Source organism: Anolis sagrei, chromosome 4 (genome assembly GCF_037176765.1).
Source record: "Anolis sagrei isolate rAnoSag1 chromosome 4, rAnoSag1.mat, whole genome shotgun sequence".
NCBI lineage: Eukaryota > Metazoa > Chordata > Lepidosauria > Squamata > Dactyloidae > Anolis > Anolis sagrei.
Genome location: NC_090024.1, coordinates 113,217,445 through 113,230,652, shown reverse-complemented (window position 1 = coordinate 113,230,652; position 13,208 = coordinate 113,217,445). Strand labels below are relative to the sequence as shown.

At 40.7% G+C, this 13,208-nt stretch overlaps 1 protein-coding gene across 1 annotated transcript in view; it reads right to left on the bottom strand.

The window, feature by feature from the left end:
• Positions 1-1,269: 1,269 nt before the first annotated feature.
• Positions 1,270-13,208, bottom strand: part of ASPM (assembly factor for spindle microtubules) — a 48,327-nt gene continuing 36,388 nt past the window's right edge. Inside the window, exons 21-27 of the mRNA XM_060774547.2 lie at positions 10,849-10,983; positions 10,489-10,659; positions 8,191-8,383; positions 5,047-5,201; positions 4,042-4,218; positions 1,699-1,871; positions 1,270-1,610 (exon numbers count right to left, since the gene is read on the bottom strand). Of these exons, the coding sequence (XP_060630530.2) occupies positions 1,505-1,610; positions 1,699-1,871; positions 4,042-4,218; positions 5,047-5,201; positions 8,191-8,383; positions 10,489-10,659; positions 10,849-10,983 (1,110 nt within the window). The 3' untranslated portion in view covers positions 1,270-1,504. The remainder of the gene's footprint in view (positions 1,611-1,698; positions 1,872-4,041; positions 4,219-5,046; positions 5,202-8,190; positions 8,384-10,488; positions 10,660-10,848; positions 10,984-13,208) is intronic.

Here is a 13,208-nt window from a genome sequence, read left to right as displayed (position 1 = left end):
TGCTTGCCATAGAAACGTCAGGAGGAAAACGTCAGGCGAAACGTCAGGAGGAAAATGCCTCTAGAACATGGCCATATAGCCCGGAAAAACCTACAACAACCCAGTGATTCCGGCCATGAAAGCCTTCGATAACTTCTTAACTGTGAGAGCTATTCAACAGTGGAACTCTCTGCCCTGGAGTGTGATGGAGGCTTTTTTTAAAGATGCTTTTAAACAGAGGCTGGATGGCCATCTTTCAGGGGTGCTTTTAATGCAATTTTCCTGCTTCTTGGCAAGAGGTTGGACTGGATGGCCCACAAAGTCTCTTCCAACTCTATGATATACACACATACACACATAATATATATACGAGGGTTTTATATCAATGACACGTTCCTTTCAAAGCATGTTCTCTCATATGGAACCATACATATGTTGCAAGACCTTTCCAATATTTCCCATTGATAGCTTGCCATATATGCATGTAGATCAGTACCCCGTATTTTCTTAAAGTTCCCAGGGCTTGGGTATGTTGATTCAAGTGAAAGATTTTTGATATTAACTCTTTAATTTGGGGAATTTGGTATTTCACATTTCGCTATAGGACACGGCATGTGTGTTTTTAAGTATGCTCTGGAGAAATGTAGAGAATCTTATTAGGGCTGTCCAACCACAGAAAAATTTGTTTCTAAACTCGATTCATTTTTAGGGGGTTTTTGCGTTTCGATTTTTAAAAGAATTCCGAATTTTTTCTTTAAAAAAGTTCGATATTTACGAAATTTCGGAAATTACGAAACAATTACAAATCGATTCGTTAATGGCGGACGCGATCGCACAATACGCTAAAAAAACCTCCAAGTGGGACAGGGGGAACTTCTGAAGCTTCCCTCTCCATCTGTTGTTGACTGTTGGTGTGATAATTATATTTTTTTTTTACTGATAAAACAAACCCTAAAACTTGCACCAGACATGCGGAAATAATAAAACGATTTCGAAACGATTTCGAAACAATTACGAAACGAATTGAAAAATTTGTTTCATTTTTAGTTGCTCCTGAATGATTCAATATCGCTTCGTTATAAAAAAAAATAACGAATTACGAAATTAACGAACGAAACCGCCCAGCCCTAAATCTTATGTATTTTGATCCACGTTGGTTGAATCATTTCCTTGCCAGACTTACGTTTACCTTTTCAGTAGAAATCAAGTAGCCTATATAGTTTCTAGTTTTAAATAATTTTCTCTTGAAAAATCAAAAAACAAAAAATGACATACAATTGGAATCAATGGTCAACATAATTTTGTCTAAATTTATTACATATTTTTTAAAAAAGGTTTAGATTTTAAAAAGGTTTAAAAAGGTTTAGGTTTAAGCATATTTACAGAAAATGAGGCCTTTTACCCACAGCATAAGCTAACCTATTCTTAGAAAGCCTTCTTTGCTGTATTTTGATGAGTACAATGATGTATAAGCAACTGTAAAGTCTTTTTTTACATTGTCTTTTCTTTTTTAGATTATTAAGCATTAGTTGCAAGAAATTCCAAGAGTGTCCATCACCATTTCAATAGCTTGCAGCGGATCAACGATCTCTTGAAAGTTATCTTTCCTCAAAATCCAGGCTGGCCTTTGTCTGTAGGGTGAAGAAAATGCTATAATTACCAAAAAGCATTTTAAGTAAAAAAGTAATTAAGCCCCAAAGTAGGACTAAGAACGTTTACCTCAAAACCACTTTTTTTCTTGATGGGATGACTGGTTCAGAGCAATGTCCATTTATGTATGCAGCTGATTTTTGTCTGGCAAGATTCCTCTGGGCATCCATTCGATGTTTGCGGAGTATGAGTCTGTACAGGCTCCGAAGGCGAGCAACTACTTGAGGGTTGCTTCGAATCTCCTGAAAAACAAAGCCACAATTTTATCGTTAAAGAAAAAACATAGGTAGAACGATACAGTTGAGGGAATGGGAACAATTATGGTTAAAACGTCTAAAATAAATGTATGCCTCAGACCTCCAGGAGAACTGGTTAAAGATGTTACATCGTTGGTATTTAACACCACAAAAACTGGCTATCTCTCTCTCTATATAAATGCTCTGTGCATAATCAGTGCCTTAAAAACAAAAGAACCAATTAACAAAATCACACCAAATTTGGCAACAAAACATCTCACAACACAAAGAGTGACAATCACACAAAAACTTATGATTTTGTCATTTGGGAGTTGTAGTTGCTGAGATTTATAGTTCACCTACAATCAAAGAGCATTCTGAACTCCACCAATGATGGAATTGAACCAAACTTGGCAAACAGAACTCCCATGATCAACAGAAAATACTGGAAGGGTTTGGTGGGCATTGACCTTGAGTTTGGGAGTTGTAGTTCACCTATATCCACTGTGGACTCAAAGAATGATGGGTCTTGACCAAACTTGGCACAAGCACTCAATACGCCCAAATATGAACACAGTTGGAGTTTTGGAGAAATAAATCTTGGCATTTGGGAGTTGTAGTCACTGGGATTCACAGTTCACCTACAATCAAAGAGCATTCTGAACTCCACAAATGACAGAATCAGGACTCAAACAATGATGGATCTGGACCAAACTTGGCACGAATATTCCATATGCCCAAATATGAACACAGATGGAGTTTGGGGGGAAATAGATCTTGACATTTGGAAGTTGTTGTTACTGGGATTCACAGTTCACCTGCAATCAAAGCGTGTTCTGAACCCCCACCAACAACAGAATTGGGCCAAACTTCCCACACAGAACCCCCATTACCAACAGAAAATACTTAAGGCCACCAATCCAACTCCCTTCATCAGGGCAATAAAACATAATCAAAGTCCTCCTGAAAAAGAGCCATCCAGACATAGATAAATAGATAGATAGATAGAGATAGATAGTAGGCTTGGGTAACCACGGAAACATTTGGTTCTAAACTCGTTTTGTTTTTAGAGGGCCCTTGCGTTTTGTTTTTTTTAATAACTCTGAAATTTTCCTTTTAAAAATTTCGAAATATACGAAATTTCGTAAAATTACGAATTGATTCGTTAATGGCGGACGCGATTGCGCAATATGCTAAAAAAACCTCCAAATGGGACAGGGAAAACTTCTGAAGCTTTCCTCTCCCTCTGTTGTTGACTGTTGGTGTGATAAAACAAACAACAACTATAAAACTTGCACCAGACATGCGAAAATAATTTCGAAATAATTACAAAATAAATTGAAAAAATTGTTTCGAATCTAATTTACTCCTCACACTATTCCTGCGTGGCTCAATATTGGATCGTAAGCTAATTTAAATTCGAATTAATAACAAATTACGAAATTAATGAACGAAACCGCCCAAGCCTAATAGATAGATAGATAGGGAGTTGTAGTTGCTGGGATTTATAGTTCACCTACAATCAAATAGCATGATAGAATTGAACCAACCAGGGCATACAGGACTCCCATGAGCAACAGAAAACACTAGAAGGGTTTGGTGAGCATTGACCTTGGGTTTGGGAGTTGTAGTTCACTTACATCCAGAGATTACCATGGACTCAAACAATGATTGTAGGTGACCTGCTCATTATTTACCTAAGCACTTCGAAAACAGATTTAGCCGTAATTAGAGAAATTAGGTACCGCTAAAAGTGGGGGAGGTGTTTTACAACGCCATAAAGAAAAAAAAGATCAGAAAATGCTGGAATGAGGAAGTCCCGATGGCTCTTCATCATAAAGGATGGAGCGACAGCACCCCCTGTGGACTCGACCCCAACCATCCATGTCATTGAAACAACACCTCCTTCTGTGCTGTCTGTCCATATACTGTCTATACAAACGGCATTGAATGTTTGCCATGTATGTGTATTTGTGATCCACCCTGAGTCCCCTTCAATGAACAATGAAACCATCAGTAGCCATAATAATGTCATATCACTTTTTAACAGATTAGGCATTTATCAAGAGATATCAATCACGTATAGTAGCAACTTCAATGCTAAGTCTCTCGTCTTCGTAAGTTTTTTTTAAAAAAAATAGGAAGATGAAAAGGGGAGGAAAGGATTCAAACTTACAGAAGCTCTTCTTGAATCTTCTGAAAGAAGTGCAAACAGGCAGCATGTCTTGGTAAAAATGCTTCCACCCTTTTCTGAAATCTTGTCACCAGCTCGATCTCTGTACATTTGAAGTAAGTCCAACAGAGTTTCCACACACCTTTCCACAGTGTAAACGGTGTCAATCGTCTTGTTATACTAGAAGAGAAGACCACACTTAAATGCACCTTCTAGCACAGTAACTTTCAGCAAAGCTGTCTGAACTGGAATCAATAAGGCTACAGGCAGTAAAAATATAGATATCAATGATTTGAAGAGACTTATGGTAAATTTGGTTATTGATTTTTCTTCCCTATAGTATAGCACTATTGACCTCGATGTTATTATATTTAGGTTGCTCTAACCCTATCATGTCAGTACTTCATCTATGTTGTTTGATATACAGAATTAAAGTTGACTGAATGTACTTCAGGTTAAACTAGGGGTCCTCAAACTTTTTAAACAGAGGGCCAGGTCACAGTCCCTCAAACCATTGGAGGGTTGGACTATAATTTACAAAAAATAGGAATGAATTCCTATGCACATTGCAAATATCTTATTTGTAGTGCAAAAAACAACTTAAAACAATACAATAATTAAAATGAAGAACAATTTTAACAAATATAAACTTATTAGTATTTCAATGGGAAATGTGGGCCTGGTTTTGGCTGATGAGATAGGGTTGTTGTTGTTGTGTGCTTTCAAGTCGTTTCAGACTTAGGTTGACCCTGAGCGAGGGCTGGGTAAATGACTTTGGAGGGCCATATCCGGTCCCCAGGCTTTAGTTTGAGGACCCCTGGGTTAAACATAGTTTCCCCAATTAATACATGAGCTAAAATTTCAATTGTAAAAAAAATGAAATTTTAAATGAGAACAGTGTCTTGTTCTAAGCCAACAGATGTTTAAAATGCAAATTTATCACAAAACAAAGCTGTTTACCAATACCTCCCCCCTACACACACACACAAGCTGGAGATCCATAAATACCTTTGATAAATTGAGCAGGACTTGAACAGAGTATCTGATAACATCCATGCATGGAACACTCCGATTGCAACTTCGTATCAAAGTAAAAATAGTGGAAACGGCTTCGGTCTGTGCCATGCTTTCACAACACACAGGAGATAGCCTGGTTACAACCTCTGGAGAATAAAAGAGGAACCATAGTAATTTATCTTTCCAAACACTAACAGGTAGCCAAATACATGCTGGTCGTTTCTGTGGCGAGAGAATCAGCTGTCTACGAAGACGCTGCCCAGGGGACGCCCGGATGGCTTGCAATCCTGTGAGGAGGCTTCTCTCATGTCCCCTCTCATGCTACAAAACAGGAGCTTTTTTGTTGAGTTCCAGGGCCAGAGAAGCAGATGGCGGAAACAGAAGAATGGCCTGCCTCAGGGGAGAGTGCTTGCTCCATCCATGTTCAACACCTACACAAATGACCAGCCACTGCCAGAAGGGACAGAGAGTTTCATCTATGCTGATGATTGTGCCATTACTGCTCAAGCAAGGAGCTTTGAGATGGTAGAACAGAAGCTTTCCGAAGCTTAGGTGCTCTTACTGCCTATTACAGGGAAAACCAGCTGATCCCCAACCCATCTAAAACACAGACATGTGCCTTTCATCTCAAGAACAGAGAAGCATTCCGAGCTCTGAGGATCACCTAGGAAGGAATCCCACTGGAGCATTGCAGCACACCCAAATACCTGGGAGTCACTCTGGACCATGCTCTGACCTACAAGAAGCGCTGCCTGAACATCAAGCAAAAAGTGGGTGATAGAAACAATATCATACGAAAGCTGACTGGCACAACCTGGGGATCACAACCAGACATAGTGAAGACATCTGCCCTTGCGCTATGCTATTCTGCTGCTTAGTACGCATGCCCAGTGTGGAACACATCTCACCACACTAAAACAGTAGACGTGGCTCTTAATGAGACATGCCGCATTATCACGGGGTGTCTGCACCCTACACCACTGGAGAAATTACACTGCTTAGCACCACCTAACATCTGCCGGGAAGTAGCAGCCAATAGCGAAAGGACCAAGGCAGATACATCCCCAGCTCATCATTTGGGTATCAGCCAGCACTCGCTGGAACACCTCAGCAAGCGAGAGTTTAAAAGTGGCAGGCTCAAACCCAGAACCTCAACCAATGGCTGATACCAAATGAGAGACTCCCCCTTCGGCACACAGAAGACTGGGCGACTTGGAAGGTGCTGAACAGACTGCGCTCTGGCACCACAAGATGCAGAGCCAACCTCAAGAAATGGGGCTACAAAGTGGAATCCTCGACATGCGAGTGTGGAGAGGAGCAAACCACTGACCACCTGCTGCAATGCAACCTGAGCCCCTGCCACATGCACAATTTTTGCAGCAACACCAGAAGCACTCCAAGTGGCCAGCTACTGGTCAAAGACATTTAATCAATTACCAAACTCACAAATTTTGTATTTTGTCTGTTTGTTTGCTTTGTTCTGTTAGAAATGTAATATAATTGACTGGTTGCCGTGACACGACAAATAAATAAGCCCAAATACATGTCCAATAGAAAAGTGAAATCACCAATAAGTCCTCACTGATCGATGGCTCCTATTCATATTCTTTACAATCATGTGAAGGCAAGAGGATTCTTAAACCAGGCCCATTTCTGCAATTGTTTCCATTCTCTAATCCTGTCATGCATCTTTTAAAGAGCTATCATACCCCTGTAGGCCTAATAATCAATTTGAAGCCAAATATATTTAATTTCTCTGTTTTCAGCTAAAGCCCATGGTTCTAAATTGTGCAAGAAGCCTACAATAATAGAGACTCTCAGGCTCTACTGATATTGCCATATAATGCAGTTTCAGAATGCAGATTAGCTGCATCATACTGGATTATAGCAGTGTAGACAAATATAATCTGCATTATATGAGTCTACATCAGATATGGGCAAACCCAGGCCCTGGGGCCGGATGCTCTTTTCTCAGGTCCTCCTCTCTCACACCACTCTATCCTTCCTTCCCTCTTTATTCCTCCTTCTCTCCTTTCCCTTCCTTCCTTCTTTCCCTCTTTCTCCCTCTCCTTCTACCCTTTCATCCCTCCTTCCCTCTCTTTTTCCTTCTTTCCTTTCTTTTTCTTTCCTTCATCCTCTCTTCCCTCCCTCCCTTTTCTTCCACCCTTACTTTCATCCTTCTCTTCCTCCCTCCCTCCCGTCTCTTTTCCTTTCCTTCTTTCCTCCTGGAGGATGTTCATCTGAGAGAAGAGAAGGTAGAGAGGGAATCATAAGAACATTGTTTCAAGATTTAAAAGGGCGTCCCATTGAGGAGGCAGATTTTATTGGTGTATATGTTGATAGCATCATCGGATGCTTATGTAAGGCTGCCCTGAGTCCCTTTGTGGGGAGAAGGGTGGGATAGAAATGTATGTAATAATAACAATGTGGCCCCAAGTTAGAAATTTTGTCCATGCCTGGTCTACACTCACTATATATGCAATCCAAACTGCATTATATGGCAGTGTAGATAGAGCCACAATTGCGTATCTTTAGCCTTTATTCATGGAAAGTGAGAAATTTGCAAGAGATGGAAGAGACTGGAGGTTCACTAGAGATGACTGAGAACAAAACTATATAAATTGTTGACTGAGATACTGGTTTTTGCATTTTAGTACTAGAAGTGCAGTAGTGATGGGGTAGGATCCAATTTAAATTTCATTTTTGTTGTTGTTGTTGTTCATTCGTTCAGTTGTCTCCGACTCTTCGTGACCTCATGGACCAGCCCACACCAGAGCTCCCTGTCGGCCGTCACCACCCCCAGCTCCTTCAAGGTCAGTCCAGTCACTTTAAGGATGCCATCCATCCATCTTGCCCTTGGTCGGCCCCTCTTCCTTTTGCCTTCCACCTTCCCCAGCATTTCATTTCATTTTAGATAGGCATAAATCAGTTTGGCTGATCCAACTCATTTTGTATTTTCCCTCCCTTTGTGCCATGAGATCAAAGAATAGATTGGCAAATGTAAGTTATGAGTTAATAACTATTATTTCAAAACATGTATTCCTGTCTCTATTTATTTCATCCCTTTGTACATGCAACACAGTCTGACAATTTGTATAATGACGCATCACAGATTGTTAAAAAGGAATTACTAACCCAGATCTTTTAAAGCTGCCAGAATGTAAGAGAAATGTTTATATTTGAGAAGGCGGTGAACAGCCAGTGCAGTTCTGTTACACAGCTTTTTCTCCTCTTTGCTTTCTTTGTTGGCAATCACCAAGCTATCTCGCAGAGCTCGGGTTTCTGCAGTGTCCGTCTTCTTCCTCCAAGAGTACCCTCTCCACAATGCCTTACAAGTAGGAAGAGAAAATAAGACTTAATATTAAGGGGCACAAGAGGAGGCAGCCACAATATTTTTGCATCAAGAGCAAACATGTACTTCCCAAGAACCATCCTATATAATTTCTCAACTAATCCCAGTGTTATATTATTCATAACATCTGAGAAGAGATGGATGGGAGAGATTTGTTATTCATGCAACTTTTCAAATTGTGATTTCTAATATACTGAATGTAGTTCACAGGACACTATGCCCCAAAAAACAAGAGTAATTTTCAAATTAGTCAATCTTAAGGTGATAGTGAAGTATCTAAAGAAAATTAGGACATAACCTGATAATTTTGCTTTAACCTTCTATCTCATGAAACTGACATGTTGGCTCTGTACACAATTCAATATCTTGATTTTGTCAGGCCTGGCACTTACATTCATAGGCTTCATTATCATGAGCATATATGGTATACTGTTTAATATTTTATTTTAATGTTCATGGTTTTAATTGTTGTTTTTGCTATTTGTATTTTATGAAGCGGCATTGAATTGTTGCCAATTGTAAGCCGCTCTGAGTCCCCCTAGGGGTTGAGAAGGGCGGGGTAAAAATGTTCGAAATATTTATTTATTTATTTATTTATTGTTCTTATACCCCGCTTCCATCTCCCGCAGGACTTGGTGCGGCTTACAAGAGGCCAAGTCCAATAACATCATAAAAAACAACAACAACAAAACAATAAATAACTCATAAGAAGTAAAACAATACAATAATAACACGACACATTTAAAAACATGAGGCAAGGCCAAATGTGAAAATTTAAAAATTAAAAAGCTGGGAAGTTCAAGGGAGATAGGAGGAGTGTTATGGGATAGGTAAATGTGCAGACAATTCTAAATCTCTCATAAGGTGCATTAAGGACATATTGCTAGGATTCCTTATTCTGGGAAGGCACACTGGAACATCCACGTTTTCAAGCTCCGTCTGAAGACTGCCAATGTTGGGGCCTGCTTGATGTCCTTAGGGAGGGAGTTCCAGAGTCGTGGGGCCACCACCGAGAAGGCCCTATCCCTCGTTCCCACCAATCGTGCCTGTGAAGCAGGTGGGATCGTGAGCAGGGCCTCTCCAGATGAACGAAGAGATCGTGTGGGTTCGTATACAGAAATGCGGTCACGGAGGTAGTTGGGTCCCAAACCGTTTAGGGCTTTGTAGGTAAGCACCTGCACCTTGAATTGGGCCCGGAAAATGAATGGCAGCCAATGGACCTCGGAGCACCAGTTAACAGCCTGGCCGCCGCCTGTTGTACCAACTGGAATTTCCGGGCCGTTTTCAAGGGCAGCCCCACGTAGAGTGCATTACAGTAGTCCAATCTAGAGGTGACTAAGGCATGGACCACCCTGGCCAGATCCGCCTTCACAAGGTACGGTCGCAGTTGGCGCACGAGTCTCAATTGTGCAAAGGCTCTCCCAGCCACCACCGATGCCTGAGCTTCAAACGTAAGTGATGAGTCCAGGAGGACACTCAAGCTGTAGACCTGTGACTACAGGGGGAGTGCAACCCCATCCAGCATTGGTTGCTACCCTATACCTTGATCTGGTTTACGATCGACCAGGAGGACCTCTGTCTTGTCAGGATTAATCTTCAGCCTGTTCTTCCTCAGCCAGCCAGCCACAGCGGCCAGGCACTCGTCCAGCACCCGAGGGGCTTCCTTGGCATTAGGTGGAAAAGAGTAATAGAGTTGTGTGTCATCTGCACAGAGCTGGCACCTAACTCCAAAACTCCGGATGACCTCTCCCAGCGGTTTCATGTAAATGTTAAAAAGCATGGGAGACAAAATGGAGCCTTGCGGGACCCCACAGGTCAAAGGCCAGGGGTTCGAGTAGGTGTCTCCCAGCTTCATCATCTGGGAGCGGCCCTCCAGGAAGGTCTGGAGCCACAACAGAGCCACGACAGAACCATAAATAAATAAACTGCTTTGACTACCACTTTATACTACAGCTGCACTTTTTGGAGGAAGGATGAGATACAGATACTCTATTGCTAATACTGACAGGCAACAAACACAAACATTCAAATATATTTTTGGCTTTTTGAAACAATACAGTGCCTTTAAGTTGTTTATTTACCTGAAATTTGATTATTCCATTGTCCAGTGTTGCTTGCCTCATGTCTTTTTTAATTGCACATGTAGATTTATTTTTGTAGCTCATCCATCTCCTCACCATTCTCTGGATTTTAATAATTTTTTCACGATACTTTAGATACTTTCTTCTCTGCAGTTTGGCCCGATACCACCTCTGTTTATAGACAGATTGAGTCCAAAAGAGAGTATTATTAAAGATACATTTTTAAAAAAATTCAGCCGAGGCTACTCATGTTTGAAACTTAAGCAACATGACTTGAAACAGAGCTCTGAATATTTCTGTTAACAGACAAAATGAATTTCAGTACAAAGCACTTAATGATGCCTGTTTCCCCAAACTAACCTGAATATACAAAACAGAAGAAAGTTGCACTTGTGCTCGTTTCGATTGAAGATGAATTCTGTAAGCCCTTTGAATTCTAATAGCAGCAAGATGACGAGATGCAGTAGTTGTAAAATTGTGAAGTCTGCACTGTCTCTGTAACAAAAATGAAAGAAAAGAAAAAAATAGTATTCAAACCAAGGACAAAGCTTCAGCAAATCTAATCTTTAGACTCAAATACAAGGCAGTCCCCAAGTTACAGACATCCAAGTTACACATGACACATAGTTAAGAATGGGGGTGACACAACAGGTAATGAAAGAAATCTACCCCTCAGAAGGGAAATTCACCCCTGATTTATCATGGAAAACAGGTGTCTATACTGAAGCTTTGTCACCAATCCTTGTTTCTGTAACAGGCCAATTTTTTCAAAATCTCATTATCACAGGGACAGAAAGTGAGGTGAAATCTTCTGACTGGGGACAGAGAGCAAAAGAAATACCACAAGGGTGTTAACTTTTCCCTATACTATCTAAAGCTTTATATATGTATGTGTGTGTGTGTGTACAGAGAGAGAGAGAGAGAGCTAGCTAGCTAGCTGGAATTACACTTAAGAAATCACTCACATACAAATTCAATTTAAGAACAAACCTACTGAATTTTGTCTGTAACTCAGGGACTGCCTGTAAAAGAAAAGCGCAAACCGGTTAGTGCTCACTGATTCAGCTAGTAGCCCTTGGTGGCGCAATGGGTTAACCTTGTACCAGCAGGACTGCAGTCCGAAAAGACAATGATTCGAATCTGGGGAATGGGGTGAGCTCCCATCTGTCAGCTCCAGCTTCCTTTGTAGGGTCATGAGAAAAACCTACCACCACAGGATGGTAAAACATCCAGGCGTCCCCTGGGCAACGTCCTTGCAGACGGCCAATTTTCTCACACCAGAATTGACTTGCAGTTTCTCAAATTGCTCCTGACACAAAAGAAATACTGATTCAGCTGCTCATTTGACCCTTGAAAATATCATACTAGCATATAGCTTTTAGCTGCTAAAAATGACAGATTGCAGCATCAGCACTTGACAAATAATTTTACTTCAAGGACACGTCTAATAAGGTGCTCTTGTCAATAGAATGGGAGTAAAGAAATCTATATAAATAAAAATGTAATGTTCGTTTGTGGGATTAACAGAACTCAAAAACCACTGGACGAATTGACACCAAATTTGGACAAAATACACCTAACAACCCAATGTATGTCCTTCACTCAAAAAAAATGATTTTGTCATTTGGGAGTTGTAGTTGCTGGGATTTATAGTTCACCTACAATCAAAGAGCATTCTGAACCCCACCAACAATGGAATAGAACCAAACTTGGCACACAGTTCTCCCATGACCAACAGAAAATACTGGAAGGGGTTGGTGGGCAGTGTCCTTTGGTTTTGGAGTTGTAGTTCACCTACATCCAGAGATCACTGTGGACTTGGACTCAAACAATGATGGATCTGGACTGAACTCTACATGAATACTCAATATGTCCAAATGTGAACACTGGTAGAGTTTGGGGAAAATAGAATCTTGACATTTGGGAGTTGTAGTTGGTGGGATTTATAGTTCACCTACAATCAAAGAGCATTCTGAATCCCACCAACAATAGAATTGGGCCAAACCCCCCACAGAGAACCCCCATGTGGAGCACAGCAACGTGTGGCAGTGGACAGCTAGTGAAGAATAAAATTTGAGTAAAGCGGGTTCAAAATTTAGCAGCTGGGTTCCTGACTAAATAACTTAGATGTACGCCAACATCTTGTAATGGTTTTTGCATCAGTCTGATACCAGAGACCAGAATTCAAATTCCCATTCGGCCATGAAACCCATTAGGCGACCTTGAGTAAGCTGCACTCTATTAGACTCAGAAGGCAACGGCAAACTAATTCCTAAAAAAAATATGGCACAAATAGCTGTGGAGAAACATTCATCTTAGTACCATGATAGGTGAGAAACAACTTGAAGGGACAATAAAGCCATGTTACACAAAATCCAAAGCAAATGCATTAATTCCCTGTTTACAGGGTGCAGCCTTACACAAAGTCCACATTATTCAGTACTGTCGACCTGAACTGGCAGTGGCTCTTGAGTTTAGATAGAAAACGAATGAGTATGTCGAAGGTGCATTTATGCACAATTCAAAGTGCTAATGATGACCTTTGAAGTCCTAAATGGCAAGTTGCCTAAACATCAGAGGAACGCATCATACCATTCTGGGGCTTCAACAGGAAGCTGTTTGTGGTCTTTTGTTGGAAAGATGTACTATAATTCTACAGGAGAAAGAACCATGTTGCATTGGAAAAACCCCTAAAACCTAGTGATAACTCTGTATCTTTT